This window comes from Panicum hallii, chromosome 8 (genome assembly GCF_002211085.1).
Source record: "Panicum hallii strain FIL2 chromosome 8, PHallii_v3.1, whole genome shotgun sequence".
Taxonomy (NCBI): Eukaryota; Viridiplantae; Streptophyta; class Magnoliopsida; order Poales; family Poaceae; genus Panicum; species Panicum hallii.
Genome location: NC_038049.1, coordinates 2,869,170 through 2,887,343, shown reverse-complemented (window position 1 = coordinate 2,887,343; position 18,174 = coordinate 2,869,170). Strand labels below are relative to the sequence as shown.

The following is an 18,174-nucleotide window of genomic DNA, read 5'->3' as shown; positions in this document are numbered from 1 at the left end:
CAATTGCTGCACCTTTCCTATCGCCTACCAGCCTGCTCGAGCCATCCGGGACTACACCAGCCAGCCATCACTTAGGCATTAGTGCCTTGTTTTCCACTGTTGGGTGTTCCCCGAATTTCATTACCAAAAGGCAACAAAATTACAGAAGTTCAAGAGTTCTCAGGTCCAAGACAGAAAAGAAACTACCACATCAAAATTGGTAACGAATTTCAGTAGTGCCTTGTATCATCTCCTCTTCACCAATCTGATCACGGAGATGTTGTAACGGACAGCCAGCATTCAGAAGCAAGAAAGCAACCTTAGAATCGTGCCTACTATAATCAGACGTTGGAAATAGAGGTACATTCAAATCCGAAACATCCTTTCAAGATGCAGAGGCACCAGGGGCAAGGGGCATCGCCAGGTGGAGGCTGGCAACAGCCGCGTCGACAACACAGCAAGCGGTGATGTTGGCAGCATCTGTCTGATCCGCTCACGTGTGCGCTCGGCGGTTACGGTCGCCTTCTCCTTGCTCACCTTGATCAACGCCCATGGATTGATCTGGATGCCAGCCTGCCTTCCTGACACGTCGTTGTGGTCGCTCTTGATCCTGATCGACCGCTTCAGAGCACTCTATCATGTTTTCAAAAAAGTTTTGTTATTAAAAATAACGCAGATTGGTGCCAGTAAAGTAGTACTAATGCTGCACTTAATGTATACTTCGTTCACTTCATCTTTTCTTCAAATGAAGCTTGACAGGAAAGATGTCTTCTCTGGTAGGTCAAACTTGATGCTCTCATCAGAATCAGTCTTCCAATAGGTCAAATGCTGCTCCTGCTTCTCTCGTTGCAAGATGTAGATGTAGTTGTAGGTCCTCATTCCCTGCTGCCACTGAAAAATAAATTACCCGCCATTTAATTTCTTGTTAGAAGAAAACTGCTCTATTTCATAAGCAAAAGAAAATTGACAGTTGACACTACACAGAATCACAAATAATGAACTATTGACATGGATATCACCCTATTGCTGAAAGTTAAACCAGAAATACAATGAATACACACTGTGCCGATTATCAACTACTGATGGTATTCCTTCCCAGCCCAAGTATCCAGGCTCAAGAAACAGATTGTGCAAGAGCACAACACCCTCTAGATTGCACGCAACATACCATCCTTGCTTTACCTGTGGATGATCCAGAGGTGGCTCCCTTCTTCTGCAGCAGCCATGCACCACCCTGAAATATTTAGCAAGCATGATATGGAGGTCCTTCAGTAGATGATAAGAATGCCAAGAACTATGGAGGTAAATCACAGCCTCAGATATAAATGCAGAAGAAAGATTGCATTGCATGAAATACTACTTCACAGAGCAGGTTAATTAAAGATGTAATACAAGGACTAGCTTCCTGTGTATTCAGGCCATAGAGGCACTAATATATTAGTACGTTTACATGAAAATTACAGGAAGAAAAAAATACCAAAAGAAACATGTGTATTTAAGGTTGACCTAAAGCAATGTTGTAAAAAATAATCAACCTTTTCTAAGATATGTTGGCACAACATAGATTGGCTACTTCATGTTTCAGAATAAATCAAGGCAGCAACAGATCTATGAATCAATCCATCGTGATTATAAGTTGGGAGTTTGATCCAATGAATAGTACCGATTCGTTTCCTCAAAATGGGGGTTCTGTATACTGTATACATCTGGCAAGGATACGAAGATAGGCTAGAGCTTGTTGAGCTGCATAGGCATTTCCATGAAGCTTCCATGGATCTAGTATAATGTTCTTCCAGAAGGTGGACATATGTTCATGCTGGCAGATTGGTGGACCAACTGAATTCTAAACACTCCTGGATAGGAGAAGAGCCCTCAACTATGTGACAGTAGATCCATTTTCAAAATGCTGAGAACTGCAGCTGCAAGCTGCTATTTAGTTTACCATTTTTTCCAGAAGTCGTATTCCTACAACAGCAAGACTGGTCTAAAGCAAAACATGATAGACTATAATCTCACTTTATGCTATTGTTCTCCAGCATATCAAATAATTACAACAGCATGTGGGGCCTCGGTACTTGTCCCTTGGTCCAAAATTGATGTCATTCTAGAGAGCATGCAATCAAACAATCAAACCTTTGATGGCTACTACATATATAAAAGTATTCAGTTTTCTTTTCGCATGAGAACATCAACCGAGTCATCATCAAATGATCAAAATTACACCAATGTCATTAAAATTAATTAGTTTTAGAGCATATGCTTAAGAAAAGTAATGGTCAGTGCTGTGCGTTGGAGACTGTATCAGTGACCTGAATGACAGGTGAATTGGACCAGAGGTAGTAGTGTACCTTGGATGTTCACGAGTCTTAAATAAAGTGAACATAGTAAAAAAAATGTCACCTTATGCTATGCATATGATGCCAATAAGCAATCAAAAGGGAAACTAATTCTAATAATCAACAATAGTAGATTAGTAGGTGATGAAAACTTCAAGTCCATGAGTATTGAGGTTTCTTACCTTTTTCTTAGAAGATACAGTTTGAGAAGGTGATAAGATGAAAATATTAATCTATAATTGACAAGTCCATACCTCATTTGTATTGTTAATCTATAATGACCACAGAAAAAAAAAAGTTTACAACTGATTGTTACAAATAAAATAACTGAAAGTGCATTCGACAGTAGCATACCTAATTATGCTAGGCACTAGTAAAACCTATATGAAGTATTAACTCGTCCATGTTATCACAACTCATTTACATACAGGCCATATTCTTTCACCTCTATTTGGTTAAGTACAAACCAAGTACCATAAAGTACATAAATTCAGAAAATATTGCAAGTGTGCCACACGGTGCAAATGGAGTTCAGAAATTAGAATACAAATAAGTGAAACAAAAAATGCTTATGTGAGCTGAAAAATTAAAGAGTCTTTTCATGCAAATTTTTGCCAAAATTCAGTAACAGTGCACAGAGCTAAAATTAAGAGATAACCTTCTCATTAATTGATGCAAAGAATGAGAACACAGTTCTATATCTGATGGGTCAATTTCATATGACTTATGCCTATGGCAAAATTGATGGTGATACAAGAATTATTCATTACAAAAATTCTTGGTATGTTCTTACCAAGACAAATCCTATGTATAACTGAAGAAAGCTAAGTCACAAAAAGGCCCACAGCCATTTACTATTTGAGATAGTTGGCATCTGGAATTCATGAACAGGTTTCCATTACACCTTATCAAAACTTCAAAAGAAAATAACAAATGGGACAGAATCGTATAATGAGACTATGAGAGGTCTTTAGAAACTGGAGCATATTCCTACCACGCAGTTTCCAATAGCAAAAGTATATAATGCCAAGGAATGAATGCTGACAAGGTTTAAGAGCAAGAGGAAGACTTGTTTCTGCTCAACTATTTGCTTTTCTTCTTTCTAACAGAACTGCCCCCGACTCCATCAGCAATATCTTGAGCAGCAAGTGGAAGACCTCCTTGTGCCTAACTAGTCATTTGGAAAGCACCCAGCGACTCAGAGAAGATTGTCTCAAACTCTCTTTTCCTTTCCCTTCTGAAAGGAATTGCCCACAAACCCCATCTATCATGTCTGAAGTGAACAAAAAGCAAATAAAGCTTGAAGAAATGAGCAAAGCTAGATAAGGAACCACCGATGAAGAGAATAATGCATACAGGAGGAAGTGCTTACAAGGACATATCCGCAAAGCAAGGACAATAGGTCAATCTTTCAGGGAGACCAATCTACTCACTCAAAACAATATTCTCCAAGTACTCAATTGTGCGGTGCATGCGGCCTTCATCAAATCCTTTAAACAAGGCATTATGTGTGCAATGATCTGGACTAATACCATTCTGATGCATCTCAAAATACAATCTCATTGCATCTTCCCATTTGCCTTCTCTACAGTTCCCATCTATCAACAAAGTATATGTATATTTGTTTGGCATTAATCCCCTTTCCAGCATCTCATGGAAATGACGATAAGCCAGTTGAGTTCTGCCTGTCCTGCATAGTCCATGTATGAGCACATTATATGTTATTTCATTAGGCTCAACTCCTTCCTCCAGCATCTGTCGAAACCAACCATATGCTGAATAAAGGTTTCCTCTTCTACAGTATGCGTGAATTAAAACGGTGTAGGTCACAGCTGAGGGTTTAAAACGATCTGAGATCATGTTATCAAGAAGTTCTGTTGCTTCTCTTAGGAGTCCTCTTTCACAATGCGCATGAATCAAGCAGGTATATGTGATACAATCAGGCTGTAAACCATCATTGACCATCTTTATCATCAGATCTATGGCATCTTTCAGGTTACCAGTCTTGCACATTCCATCAATAAGAATATTGTATGTGACTGTATCAGGATATACTCCTTCCAACACCATCACCTCCTTCAACTGGAAAGCCTTGGAAATAGCCCCTAGGGTTAGCTCTGCACAAATCCTTGTATTATAGGCAAAGCAGTCTGGCTGCAAACCTTTGCTCAGCATCTCATCAAAGAACTCTCTTGCCATAGCAAGGCTCCTCACCTTGCATGAACCATTCATGAGAATTGTATATGTACAAACATCTGGCAAACAGCCCTGCTCTACCATTTCCTCTTTCAATCTCCTAGCTTCTTCTAAATCACCTAATCTACAATAACCATCCATAAGAATGTTATATTTCAAAACTGTTGGTTCCAGCCCTGCACGTCTCAAATCACCAAGCAACCAAAATGCCTCCTTCAAATAGCCTGCCTTACAATAACCCTTTATCAACAAATTGTATGTGATCAAGTCTGGCATTAAGCCCATCGCCCTCATTTCCACAAATTTCAGCTGCGCAGCCTTTACCTGCCCAGTTTTAAGCAGCCCATGAATAATAGCATTGTATGTGACCACTGTAGGCATAATGCCCTCATTCTCCATCTCCACCTGCAAAGCTTCAACCTTTTGCACAAAACCCCTTTCAAGCAATGCTGTGATAAGTGGGCTGTAAGTAAACGATGAAGCTTTCTTGGACAACCGCATGCTGTCAACCAGCCTTGCCGCCTTCTCCAGTTCACCTTCCCTGGTCAGCCAACTAACCATCACATTATATGTGACATCATTCAGAAAGCTATCACCCCCCTGCCTCTCCATCTCCTTCAGCAGCATGGCAGCCTTGTCCTTCCTTCCCTCCTTCAAGAAAGAATCCAGCAAAGTATTGTAGGTCACAATGCTTGGCTCAATCCCAAGGTGGAGCATCTCTGCATACACAGCACAAACGTCGTCCCACCTGGCTGCATCACGAAGCACGCGCAGCACGCGGTTGCAGTCCTTGACATCAGGGGCTACACCGTGGCACGCCATCTCGCGGAAGGCGGCAAGGCACAGCGTCGAACAGGTGGTGGGCGCGGGGTCCTGAGCTCCGCATTGGGCTGGGAACTTGGTGGACAAGCGTAAGAGGAGGTTGAGCAGGGACCGGCTGGAGGGAGAGTGTGGAGCGGACAGGAGAAGGGACACGAGGGGGAGGAGGAGGCCGAGGTGCAGGGCGCGGAGGGAGACGGGGTAGGCGGCCCGGAGGTGGTTGGCTTGGGCGAGCGGGACGAGGACGTCGGCGAACGCGGAGGCGGTGCGCGGGAAGCCCCGCGGGGTGGCCTCCGCCCACCGGAAGAGCTGGCGCGCGAGGCCCGGGAGGCCGCGGAGCGCGGAGCGAACGTCGCCCGCGGCGAGCACCAGACGGAGAGGCTCCGGGGGTGGGGGGTCAGAGGCGAGGAGCGCGGCGAACGGGTTCTCCTCGGGCAGAGGCGGAGGCGGCGGGACCAGCGCCGGCAGGGAGGAGGACAAGAAGCGGCTGGGGATAGCGGCGGCGGCGGCGGCGGCTACTGGAGCTTGTGATTTGCAGTGCGGGATGTTGAATAGCATGGATTAAAGCTCTAGTCTTTCCCGGCGACGCCTCGCCATGAATGACGGCGCGGCGGCGGCGGCAGCGAGAAGGAACCCGCGGCAATGGCGGCGGCGCATCCACCAGATGCCGGCGGCCGTATGGGGTCGAGGGCGCGCGCGCGCCCCAGGCGGCGGCCCCCGACCTGGAGGCGAGGGCGGGCGGAGAGGGCTACCGAGATGCCCAGGAAGCGACGGCGTAGCCGGCAGTTGAGCCTCCTGGGGCAGGGGCGGCGGCGGCGGCGGCGGCTGGTAAGAGAGAAGGCGCCGCGGGGGTTGGAGAGGGAGGGAGGGATCGGAGGAACCGAAGGCCACGTTCACGACTCGAGAGGCCACCTCTGGCGCGGCGCTGCCAGGTGCTCGCAGCGATCTGCACCGTCGATTCTGCATCCAGATTCGTGTGAGAATCTTGCCAAGCTTCACCACTAGTGGTAAGCGAGCGCCACTGAACATCTCGATTCTGAAACCCTGTCCAAATTCCACAACGTGAAATTGACGCATGCTTCTTGTAGGCTGTCGTCGGTACATACAGGCTATCCGTAACCACGCGCTAAGCTTGTAGGCAACAGGGCATACGGTCCGGGCCTGATGGCCGGAGGCGCGGTCCCCGGACCTCCCTCCGCATCCTTGCAAGTCCGGTGCCTCCGCGTGCCCGTAAGCACAATGTGCTCAGGAACGGCTGTCAAGAAGCCGGAACCTTAAGGGCCTGAGCGTCTGGACCTGCCAAGGGGCCCGGACCTCCTATCCCTCCGGGGAGGAGGTCCGGTGCCGCCACGTGTCCCTGCGGGAGCGCCTGCGTACCAGCGCCGCTACGTGTCCAGAGGGTTCCAGTCTTCTGCGAGAAGCCAACCCAACTACCGCATTAAATACGGGTGGTTGGGGTGAGCGTGCCCGAGAGATAGGGTATGGGCTGTCCTCCGGGAGATCATGTCCATTGGAACAAAAACTGCTTCTTCGAGAGATCATGTCCGTCGAGCCGGCGGCACCACGACCACTCCGCTGGTCGGAGGTGCTCATCTCGTTCTCCCGTGACGATCAGTGGACAAACTTTTTGGAGCCCGGTAAGTTCCCCCTAGTTCTGGACCCGGTGGTGGCAGAAGTCAGGCTCACCAAGGTGCTCATTGACGGTGGGAGTGGCCTCAACCTCATCTTCGCCAGCACTTTGAGGAAAATGGGTCTGGACTTCACGGACATGCTGGTTTCAAGAAAGTCTCCTTTCTACGGTATTATCCCAGGTAATGCGGCGCACCCACTTGGTACGGTACTTCTTCCAGTCACCTTCGGCACAAGGGAGAACTACCGCACCGAGTTCATTAAATTCGAAGTTGCTAACTTCGAATCTTGTTATCATGTCATACTGGACCGTCCGGCACTTGCCAAATTTATGGCAGTGCCGCATTACGTTTATTTGCTTCTCAAGATGCGAGGACAAAGTGGAGTGCTCACTCTCCGAGGCGACTTGAAGAAGTCGTATGATTGCAACCAGGAGGCGATCCAGTACACCTTGACTACGCGTGTGCCAGATGCTTCGGGGGAAGTACTCGCGGCTGCGCAGCAGCTCTCCCAAGCCGGGCTGGAGATTCCTTCAAGAAAGGCCAGTAAGTCGAGCATCCAGTCGACTGATGACGTGGCCCTCAAGTCGATCCAGCTCCAGGAGGGTGACTCATCCAAGACCGCCGTCATCGGCGCGGGCTTAGGTGAGAAATAGGAACTCGCGCTCGTCAGTTTCCTTCGGGCTTACCGAGACATATTCGCGTGGAATCCAGCAGACATGCCAGGGGTGCCCAGGGAACTGATCAAGCATAGTCTGAATGTACACCCACAGGCCATGCCCAAAAAGCAGCGTCTGCGAAGATTCGCTCATGACAAGCGTGAGGCAATTAAACGGGAAATAACTAAACTCCTCGTGGCTGAATTCATTAAAGAAGTAATCTATCTAGAGTGGGTAGCTAATCCCGTTCTTGTAAGGAAAAAAAATAATGAATGGAGAATGTGTGTTGACTACACTGATCTCAACAAATATTGCCCAAAAGATCACTTCGGGCTACCGCGCATTGATCAAGTCGTTGACTCGACGGCGGGTTGTGTCTTTCTTTGCTTCCTTGATTGTTATTCAGGATATCACCAGATTGCGCTCGAGAAGGAGGATCAAATCAAGACTGCGTTCATCACCCCATATGGGACATATGCTTACAAAACTATGTCCTTCGGGTTAAAAAAATGTAGGAGCAACCTATCAGCGTGCGATCCCGATGTGCTTTGCGGATCAGCTGCATCGGAACGTTGAAGCCTACGTGGATGACGTGGTCATCAAGACTAGGAATCCTGACGGCCTGATTGCAGACTTGGAAGAGACGTTCAGCAGCCTACGCAGATTTCGGTGGAAGCTTAACCCAACTAAATACGTTTTCGGAGTACCATCAGGGAAATTGCTCGGGTTCATCGTCATCAACCGGGGAATCGAAGCCAACCCTGTGAAGATTTCGGCCATCACGGATATGGGGGCTCCAGCCACAATCAAAGATGTGGAGAAGCTAACAGGCTGTATGGCAGTTCTGAACAGGTTCATCTCCCGATTCGGCGAGAGAGGACTACCCTTCTTCAAGCTCCTGAAGCGCGAAGACAAGTTCCAATGGACAAAGGAGGCCGAGCGAGCCTTACAAGACCTGAAGCATCACCTTCAGTCTCCTTCAGTCCTTACAGCACCATTGCCGGGAGAAGATCTACTACTCTACATTGCGACAACAACTCATGTTGTCAGCAGTGCTATTGTAGTCGAGCGAGGTGAAGAAGGCCATGCGTTTGGAGTGCAGAGACCCGTGTACTTCGTCAGCGAGGTACTCTCCGAATCTAAGGTACGGTACCCGGCAGTGCAGAAACTTTTATATGCAATTTTGATTGCGTCCAGAAAATTACGCCACTACTTCGACGAGTACAAGATCACTGTGATTACGGATTTCCCGTTGGCAGATATTCTTCATAATCAAGACGCCAAGGGACGTATATCAAAGTGGGCAGTGGAACTGGGGGCTTTGTCAATCGACTTTAAGCCACGCACTGCAATCAAGTCTCAAGCTCTAGTCGATTTTATGGCTGAGTGGAGAGAGAATCAAATCCCAACTCCAGTCGACAAGCCAGAACATTGGACCATGTACTTCGATGGATCCCTTAAGCTCGATGGCGGCGGTGCTGTAGCTCTATTTATTTCTCGAAGAGATGAACAATTGAAGTATGTCCTCCAGATCCTTTGGGAGGTATCCAATAATGAAACCGAGTATGAAGCACTCCTTCACGGGCTACGTTTGGCGATATCACTAGGTATCAAGCGACTTCTTGTATATGATGACTCACTTCTAATCGTTCAGCAAGTAAACAAAGAGTGGGACTGCAACAAGAAGACGATGGACGCTTATGTACAGGAAGTGCGCAAGCTGGAAGGCAAATTTTCCGGCCTGGAGGTTCATCATGTGTTACGGGAGCATAATGTTGGCGCGGATATATTATCCAAGCTGGGGTCTACTCGTGCACAGGTTCCAGCGGGAGTCTTTGTTCAGGAGTTAAAGCAGCCATCCATCAGGTCTTCATCGAAGGTAACCACTGATGCGGGCCCTCAACAACCCGATCGGGAGGTTATGATGCTTGGTGAGGACTGAAGAGAGGCTTATATCGATTTCATCCGGGATCAAAGGCTACCGGCAGGGATGGACGCAAGGAGCGCAGCGGCAGCTCGTGTCATGCGCAGAAGTAAGGGGTTCGTCCTAGTCAACAGCAAGCTCTACCGGCGTGGCGCTCGATCAGGCGTTCTCATGAAGTGCGTCACGAAAGAAGACGGCTACGACATACTGCGGGAGATACATGAGGGTGTTTGCGGCAACCACGCAGCTTCAAGAACGCTGGTGGGGAAAGCATACAGGGCTGGTTTCTGATAGCCTACCGCAGTGTCCGATGCTGAGGATCTTGTGCGGAGATGTCAAAACTGCCAATTCTTCGGCAAGCAGTCTAATGTCCCAGCCCACAGTCTCATCACCATACCGCCTTCCTGACCGGTTTCTTGCTGGAGCCTCAACATGATTGGGCCCTTCACAACGGCGCCAGGCGACTTCACCCATGTGTTGTTGGCTATCGACAAGTTTACTAAGTGGATCGAGTACAAGCCGATAGCCAAGCTCACACCAGATCGAGTTGTTGATTTCATCTCCGATATCTTGCATCGCTTCGGCTTCCCGAATACCATCATTATGGACTTGGGATCAAACTTCACAGCCAACCAGTTCTGGGAGTTATGTGAAAATGCGTGCATCGAGATTAAATACGTCTCTGTTGCACACCCAAGGGCCAATGGTCAAGTTGAGAGGGCGAATGGCATGATAATTGATGGCCTTAAGAAAAGACTCTATGATGAAAATAGCGAGAAAGAAGGCAAGTGGATACATGAATTGCCACATGTCATCTGGAGACTCCAGACTCAGCCGTCCAAAGCTACAGGATAAACACCATTCTTCCTTGTATATGGTTCTGAAGCTATCTTGCCGGCCGACATCATGTAAAAATCCCCAAGGGTTGAAATGTATAATGAAGGCGAGGCGAACGAGGCAAGGCAATTAGAGCTCGATTCTGTCGAAGAGACTCGCTGCACTGCTCTTGTTCAGTCAGCCCGATATCTCCAGGGGATCCGGCGATATCATGATCGCAACGTGAGGGAGCGGTCGTTCAATATAGGAGATCTGGTCCTACGCCACATCCAAGATGAGTCCGGCTTACACAAGCTCAACTCAAGGTGGGAAAGTCCCTTCGTCGTTAAGCAGGTTATAAGATCGGGATCGTATCGACTACAATACCCCGAGGGCCAAGATATCCTAAATTTTTGGAACATTCAAAACCTGCGCAAGTTCTACCCATGAAGAGGCGTGCGGGGCTACCTGTTCTACGGGCGCCTTGGCAGCCTTTTTTCTTCCGAATCAATTTGGAGGCTACGTGTCATAAAATTCGGAATGTAAATTTTTCTGTTAACAGACGGAGGCTCTGGCCACGTTCATGTTTTATAAATCGACTTCTTGCCATGAGTTGTGACAGAGGCTACGGCCACGTTCATGTCTTATCGACTTCGTGTTCTAAGTTTTGACGAAGGCTTCGACTATGTTCACGCCTTATATGAATCGACTTCCGCCGTGACCTTTGATGGTCGCTTGCGACGATGATCGCATCTTTCCCAACAAATTCGATCCGTTCGATTGGTTTATACCTAACTTGTTGAATGGGCTCGCATGAAAAGCTATTTCGACTACATCCAGAGTCGTTGCACTCGGGGTAGTTTCGTTTTTTGCCATAAGCACGGCAGTCTCGCGACGATGCTCGCGTTCATTCCCAACAAGTTCAATCCGTTCGATTGGTTCATACCTAACTTGTTGGACGCGCTCATATGAGGTTGTTGCATCCGGGGTAGTGTCTACTACTTCGCCTTCAAATCTGGATGACAATTCAGCTAAGGCACATACAAGTAGAGACATAAAATAAAAATATATACAAGGAAAATGAGTACTTGTTTTTTACATTCTAATCCTGCAGTACATTTTTCACTATTTATTCCGCTACAAGTTGGGCTTCTTGGAGGTACTCGTTGAATTGATCTTCAGTGCACTCCGCAGCCACTCCCTGCGCGAACATCTCCAGTTGTGCTTCTAGCCAAAAGGATTTTACAAAGGCGAGAGCGTGGCTGGCACACGCGACCGGGGCCTCTGTGAGGAATTTGACGACCTTTTGCGGCGCTCCGAGAAGTCACTCCAGCAAAGGCCGCTCGCCTGCTTCACCTTCTTCTGGTGGATCCACCATGTCCACCAGCTTCTTGGCGGCTCCCTTGAGGTCCTCCAACTCCTTTTGCCGCCGCTCCTTCTCCTCGCCCAGCATCTTGATCTGCTGAAGGCAGTCGGTGAACTATTCTTCAGTGTCGGCGACTATCTTCTGCAGCCTCTCTACATTATCTGTACGGCGATACAACATGTTCTTCACGTCAGTAAGTAGCTCTTCTTTATATGTTACGATTTTCCTAAGCTCTGCGGTGAAGGTATTTTCAGAATACAAGATAAACTGTTAAGTGGAAGTACTCGAGGGAAACAAGGGCTTACCTTGGTGCGTCTTCTTTTGTTCCTTGAGCTGCTCCTCGAGATTGCGCAGATCGTTCTTGAGGAGCCATGTCTCTCGAGTCCATTCCTGCTTCAGCATGTCAAGCTCTCTCTGAAGATAGCAGTTCTTCGTCTTCTCTTCGGATATACGTTTTTCCATGGCAGTAAGCTCCTGGTGACCACTCACAACTGTTTTCAACTTTTCGGACTTCTTCTGAGAGTGCGTGATCACATTCTGCATAAAGGAGGAGATTAAGACATGCAACTCGACAACATATACAAGCAGAAGAGCAATCATGTCTTACCATGGCAAAATCGTACAACTCCTTGTAGGCCTTCTTGAAGGTCCTTATGTTGCTGTCCGTCAGCATTGGATCATCCACCAGATCGGTGGTGATGATGTTTTGGTACCCGGGCCCGGCCATCAGCAGATCACTAGGACTCCTTGAGGTCCCGGCGGCTTCTTCAGAAGGTGGTTGCTGGGTACCTCCAAGGCAAGATTCATTCAGTACATATTGCCTGGGGCTAGGCAGCTAGCCATGGGCGGTCAGACACTTACCTGTGCCATCTGCAGGAGCGGCATCAGGGGCCTCGACTTGTTCCTCACCACCAGCCCTGGCTTTGGCTTGTTGGGGCTCGGGGGGTGGCTGCAGGTCGGGCAGCGTCGTGTCTACCTCGGGGGCTGGCTCCTTGGGCGTGGACTCTTCCAGGGCTGATGGCTCGGGGGCTGGGGCAGCTATGGCCGGTCTCGGTTTGTGCCTCACGGCGCTCGCAGACCTAATGAAGCAGAGTCAGTTATATCATTACAAGTCGAAAAGGGCAGAATGTTCATTACGTAACAAGATGTACACTTACAGTGAAGACCTATTCATGACAGCCTTCTTCACCCTCATGACCCGTGGTGTCTCAACCTTGGTACTTGTTGCTGGCGGCGGGGCGACACCAGCTGGTGGCGTGGTGCCCGCCACTGCGATGGTAATCGATCCTGTCGCCGAAGCTGCTGGATCCGTTCCCGTTTCATGGCGCCCGGGCCCGGGTGGAGAAGTGGGAGGACTGCAAACGGAAAATGTCAGCATGCAACAATATTGATGTATGACAACAAGGCAGCATATTCATACCTGGAGGACTCGATTTCTTGCGCTTTTCGTTTGCGCACAACCCAGCGACCCTGCGGGACCGAAGGCAGAGTATCGGTCAACTCCACGGATGGTCCGGGGGAGTTACCTCTTCTCGCCTCCCCCTCGGCTTCCCTTTCCACCAGGAGGCTTCCGCCTTCAGTGGACTCGCTGCCGGGTAGAGCCTCGGCTACTCGAGTCCTCTTGGCTTTGGCGGCAGCGCTGGGGAGGAGGTGGTCCGGTCGAGAGATGTCTGGTTGTGGAGGGTAGCTCCGGTACACCTCTGTGAGTCCCTGTCAAAGATTTTCGGTTAGCAGTGGCAGAACAGCAGGGTTTGCTACCAAAAAGTAGTCGAATACTAACTGGTTTCAGAGGACTTCGCGCGGAAAACAATCCCGGGATGTAGGGGACGGCGTTCACGTCCAACAGCACTCGCTTTACTCGGATGAGTGCGGCTTCGTCTGGCAGCTCCTCTGCGCACATGCGAGATGGATCTTCAGCGCCCATGTACTCGAATCCAAGTCTATGGCGTTGTTGGATTGGCTGGACTCGGCGCTTGAAGAAGGAGAACATAACGGATGCGCCGGTCACTCCCATTAACTTATGAGCTGCTATGGTGTCTAGCAACTCTTCAACTTGATCCATGTCCCCCCTGGGAAGTTCGATATTCCACTCCGGCCTTACAACAGGTGGGTTGTGGTTTCACTCGGAAGAAGAAGCGGAATAGATCCCAATGGGGTTCGATTCCTAGGAAGGCTTCGCAGAAATGGATAAAAATTGCGATATGGCAAATAGAATTTGGGTTGAGATGATGGAGCTCAAGCCTGTAGTAGTAAAGAAGACCACGGAAAAAGGAGCAAGAGGGGAGGGCCAAACCCCGTTCAGCAAAATGGTAAAAATGTGATGATTTCGTCTATATTTTCCATGGGGAAAGGTTCACGAAATGAGGGACGCCAATTGACAAGATTCTTGTCTTGGAGCAATCCCTCGGAAACAAGATTATTGAGATCTTTGAGGGAGCACTTACTGTGTGTCCACTCCCCGGATGGCTGCTGCGCCTCCTTCTTCTTCCCATCCTTCTCCGATCTTTTGGGCGCCATCTCCAGATCCGCTCGCCACGAGTTGCTCGGGGGCTGTGAGGAGAGGGGCGGGGAGATTTGGGTGGATTGGGGTTCTTTAAGAGAGAGAAGGCGGGGTGCGGCTCTATTTGGGGGATTTTGGAAGTTCTTGGCGGATTGCAAATTGAAAGCACAGTTTTTACTCGGCGTTACCGCAGGGTTAAATAATCAGCGACTGGAAACAGTTTTACTGTTTTGAAGTTGAAGAGTCGTTTCAGGGAATATTCGGAATTTGAGGGGTCATTTGATAGATTGTTTAGATAAAATATTCGATTAACCATTTTTCAAGTTAATTGTCCCGAAAAAAGGGGTTTTTCGAATTCCAGATCTAACTTCCATCATTTGTACCATCACACCAGTTATTTATTTTGAGACATTTTTACACCGCATGCCATGACTTTTGGATCCTTATTTCCAAACCTGAGAGATTTGGATTCAAGGCTCGAGAGCTGCGGGATACGTGGCATCGACTACTTATTTTTTCGAATTTATTTGAAAAAGTAAGTAAGGAAGATTCAAGTTTAACGCGACCCTCAGCCTCATTCTCCGATTCAACCTAAGGCTCGGGGGCTACTCCATATGGAGTGCGATTTTTTCAATCGCATACCATATCAAAAATATAATTTGGGGCATGAGCACCTCATAGCTTCGATGCAGCCAAGAAAGTATTCGAAGAAAAACTTCAAGACGAAGCTTCAAAAGAAGCCGAAGACTACTTCAAAAGTACTCGAGTAGCCTGCAGTACTCAGCTACGAAGAGTTCGGGAGCTTATCAGACCCAGGGCTACGGGATTGCGTACATAACATAGTTTAAATAGGCTTAAGAGATAAAGCTCGTCTTATCTCTTATTTATTTTATTTATCTCTTATTTGTCTCGTATGAGTAGGAGATAAATTTAGTCGGTACAGAGGGAATTTACTTGAGATATATTCTGATACGATTCTTTGGCTAGTATCGGTTAGGATTCGTGTAACCCTGACCTCCCGGATATATAAGGGGGGACAGGGACCCTCTCAAAACAGATCATTCTAAGATCATTTTACACCCAAGACAATACAAACCATCACACAGGACGTAGGGTATTACGCACCTCACTGCCCGAACATGTCTAAGTTTTGTGTTCCTTACACTTTCGAGTTTCTGATCTTGGCGTCTCCTCACCTAAACTTACCACCTTAGGTATACCCTTCGGTGGGCAGCCGGTAAAACACCGACACACTCCCCAACAGTGAGGAGTGCACGAACCGAAGAGCTCCGGGTCGGGGACCTAATCCTACGCTGAATCATAAACTGAGAAGGGCTCCACAAGCTCTCCCCCAGCTGGGAGGGCCCCTTCAAGGTGTTAAAGGTGTGCCGACCAGGTTCTGTTCACCTAGCTACGGAGGAAGGCGTACAATTACCCAATCCATAGAACATTGACCACCTCCGTAAGTATTATCCTTAGGGACCTAGTCGAGAATAAATTTTTTCCTTTATAATATGGTAGCACCTCCGTGCCGACCAGGGCAGTGGAGGTCCGCCCTTGTAAACCCGACCCCTGGCGTACATCGCACATTCTATGTGAACCAATTTATTAAGGGAAAAATTTATTCTCAGTCTGTCTTTAAGGTTAATGCAATTCAGTTCTTTTTTATCTTCCGCTTACACTAACCCCCATATGGTCCTTTATCCCTATGCCGTGCTTGAGGACCGAATTGAGTTGCTGGGTTGTGTCACAGCTCAGGACCTCTCCTTCTTAGGAAGGAAGGGTTCGATTTTCTGGGGACCGGCTTCGGGGTAGCATACTTATCCTAAGCGGGGTCCAGAGTTGTGTAACCGCTTAGCCTGGTTCCGTAACCTAAGCCTGCACACTCTACCTCCCTAGGATAAGTACCAGGCTTCGGGGAAGCGTACTTGTCCTAAGCGGGGTCCAGAGTTGTGTAGCCGCTTAGTCTGGTTCCGTACCCTAAGCCTGCACACTCTACCTCCCTAGGATAAGTACCAGGCTTCGGGGAAGTGTACTTATTCTAAGCGGGGTCCAGAGTTGTGTAGCCGCTTAGCCTGATTCCGCACCCTAAGCCTGCACACTCTACCTCCCTAGGATAAATACCGTAGTACCTAGAACTGTGGATCCGGAAGTCCGGACCCCTTCGATCCTAGAGCCTGAGTCCTGGCGCTCTGATTCACTAAGCCCAGTCTTACATCTCAAAGGACTCTAGCCTGCAAGGTCCGGGACCCCGTGGGAATGATTGCTAAGCGTCGATTCTAAGTCATGTGCAGGACTAAACCTTGCGACTACCTCCCAGGGAGCCAAGGGACCTCGGTAGTCCAGAAAGCACGCGACAGAAGGAGAACAAGCAAATGGAAAAACAGCTAAGATTTTTACAAAACAGCCAAGTTTTTATTGCTTGCCATCCACAGAATATTACATTACTTATCATGTGTACAAAAACAATTTGTATTGCATATCTTTGTATTACATATCGTATACAAAACTTTGTGTAATTTATAATATGTGCTACTACTCCTGGTCCTTCGGCGGTCCGGAGGGGTTTTTTCTTCTACAGGTTCGGCTCCACGTTGCGTTCAAAGCGGGCGGCCACGATCTCCACTACCTCTTGTACTCCCTCCCAGGCGGCGGTCTCCGCTTCTGGTGCGGGGCCCTCCGGGACCGGAGTTAAGGAGATGGCGGGGTTGTGGCTCCGGAAGCAGGACAGGACGTGGTCTACCACCATCCTAGCAAGCTGTCCACCCAGCGCAACACAGGATTATAGCCCCACCTGCGGGTTCGTTCCTCACCCGAGATGGGCCCAGGGGCCTCTGTCGGTACATACAGACATGGGTACCTCCTACTAGTGTGTCCAGCTCGAAGAGCGCGAGGTTATCCGTAACCACGCGCTAAGCTTCCGGGCAACAGGGCGTACGGCCCGGGCCTGATGGCTGGAGGCGCGGTCCCTGGACCTCCCTCCACGCCCTTGCAAGTCCGGTGCCTCCGCGTGCCCGCAAGGACAATGTGCTCAGGAACGGCTGTTAAGAAGCCGGACCCCCAGGGGGCCTGAGCGGCTGGGCCTGCCAGGGGGCCCGGACCTCCTATCCCTCCGGGGAGGAGGTCCGGTGCCGCCACATGTCCCTGCGGGAGCGCCTGCGTACCAGCGCCGCTACGTGTCCGGAGGGTTCCAGTCTTCTGCGAGAAGGCAACCCAACTACCGCATTAAATGCGGGTGGTTGGGGTGAGCGTGCCCAAGACAGGGCATGGGCTGCCCTCTAACACGGCGGGCAGGTATGGCTGACACCACGGTAAGTCAGCCAGTTACCGAGGCGGCACGTCGCATCACCACACCGCGTACGCAGGCGGGCGGAGTGTAGTCACAACACAGCGCTGCGCGCGTGAGCAACGAGTCATTATGATCTGCTGCAGAAGGACTATGGCGTGGACTGCCACAGTGTGTGCGGAAGCTACAGCACGGCAGGTCAAGATCGCCCCTTCGCCTATCAGCAGGAATTGACCCAACAGTGACAGCACATCTTCCACTGTGCATGTAACTGGCAGCAGACTCTGTGCAAGGGAGACGGCACAGGACCAAATCCAGACGAAGGATACGCACGGGGGTCAGAGGGGAATGTTCCCGAATCTGTAGCACTTCAGGCCCCAATCTGTACGTTATTTGATATATTGCCGGGTCCACCTGTCGGGGCCCCGTTCAGTGTACGCGCTCCCCTTGAGTCTATAAAAGGGAGAGCACACGCGCTAGAATACAGGGTTCCCCAAGCTTTCTCAAGCTCCCACGAGCAATACAAGACACAAGTGGACGTAGAGTTTTACGCTCCAGCGGCCTGAACCACTCTAAATCCTCGTGTCTTTCCCGTGTATGTCCACCTTTAATCAAGTGTTCTTAGGTCTCCCCCAAACTCTTTCTAAACTAAGATTAGGCAGGTA

The 18,174-nt window shown here is 49.0% G+C and overlaps 1 protein-coding gene across 6 annotated transcripts; it reads right to left on the bottom strand.

The window, feature by feature from the left end:
* Positions 1-220: 220 nt before the first annotated feature.
* On the bottom strand, positions 221-6,260 carry LOC112902310 (pentatricopeptide repeat-containing protein At1g22960, mitochondrial-like). Of its 6 annotated transcripts, none has more exons than XM_025971326.1 (4): positions 3,688-6,260; positions 1,148-1,213; positions 700-870; positions 221-612 (listed from the first exon to the last, which is right to left on the bottom strand). In XM_025971326.1, exon 1 carries the CDS (start codon positions 5,886-5,888, stop codon positions 3,741-3,743), a length of 2,148 nt encoding a protein of 715 aa, XP_025827111.1. In that variant the 5' UTR covers positions 5,889-6,260; the 3' UTR covers positions 221-612; positions 700-870; positions 1,148-1,213; positions 3,688-3,740. The 6 variants fall into 6 exon arrangements, with proteins under 6 accessions (XP_025827111.1, XP_025827109.1, XP_025827108.1 ...); XM_025971324.1 differs by having other exon boundaries at positions 700-864; XM_025971323.1 differs by having other exon boundaries at positions 700-861.
* Between the last annotated feature and the right edge of the window lie 11,914 nt (positions 6,261-18,174).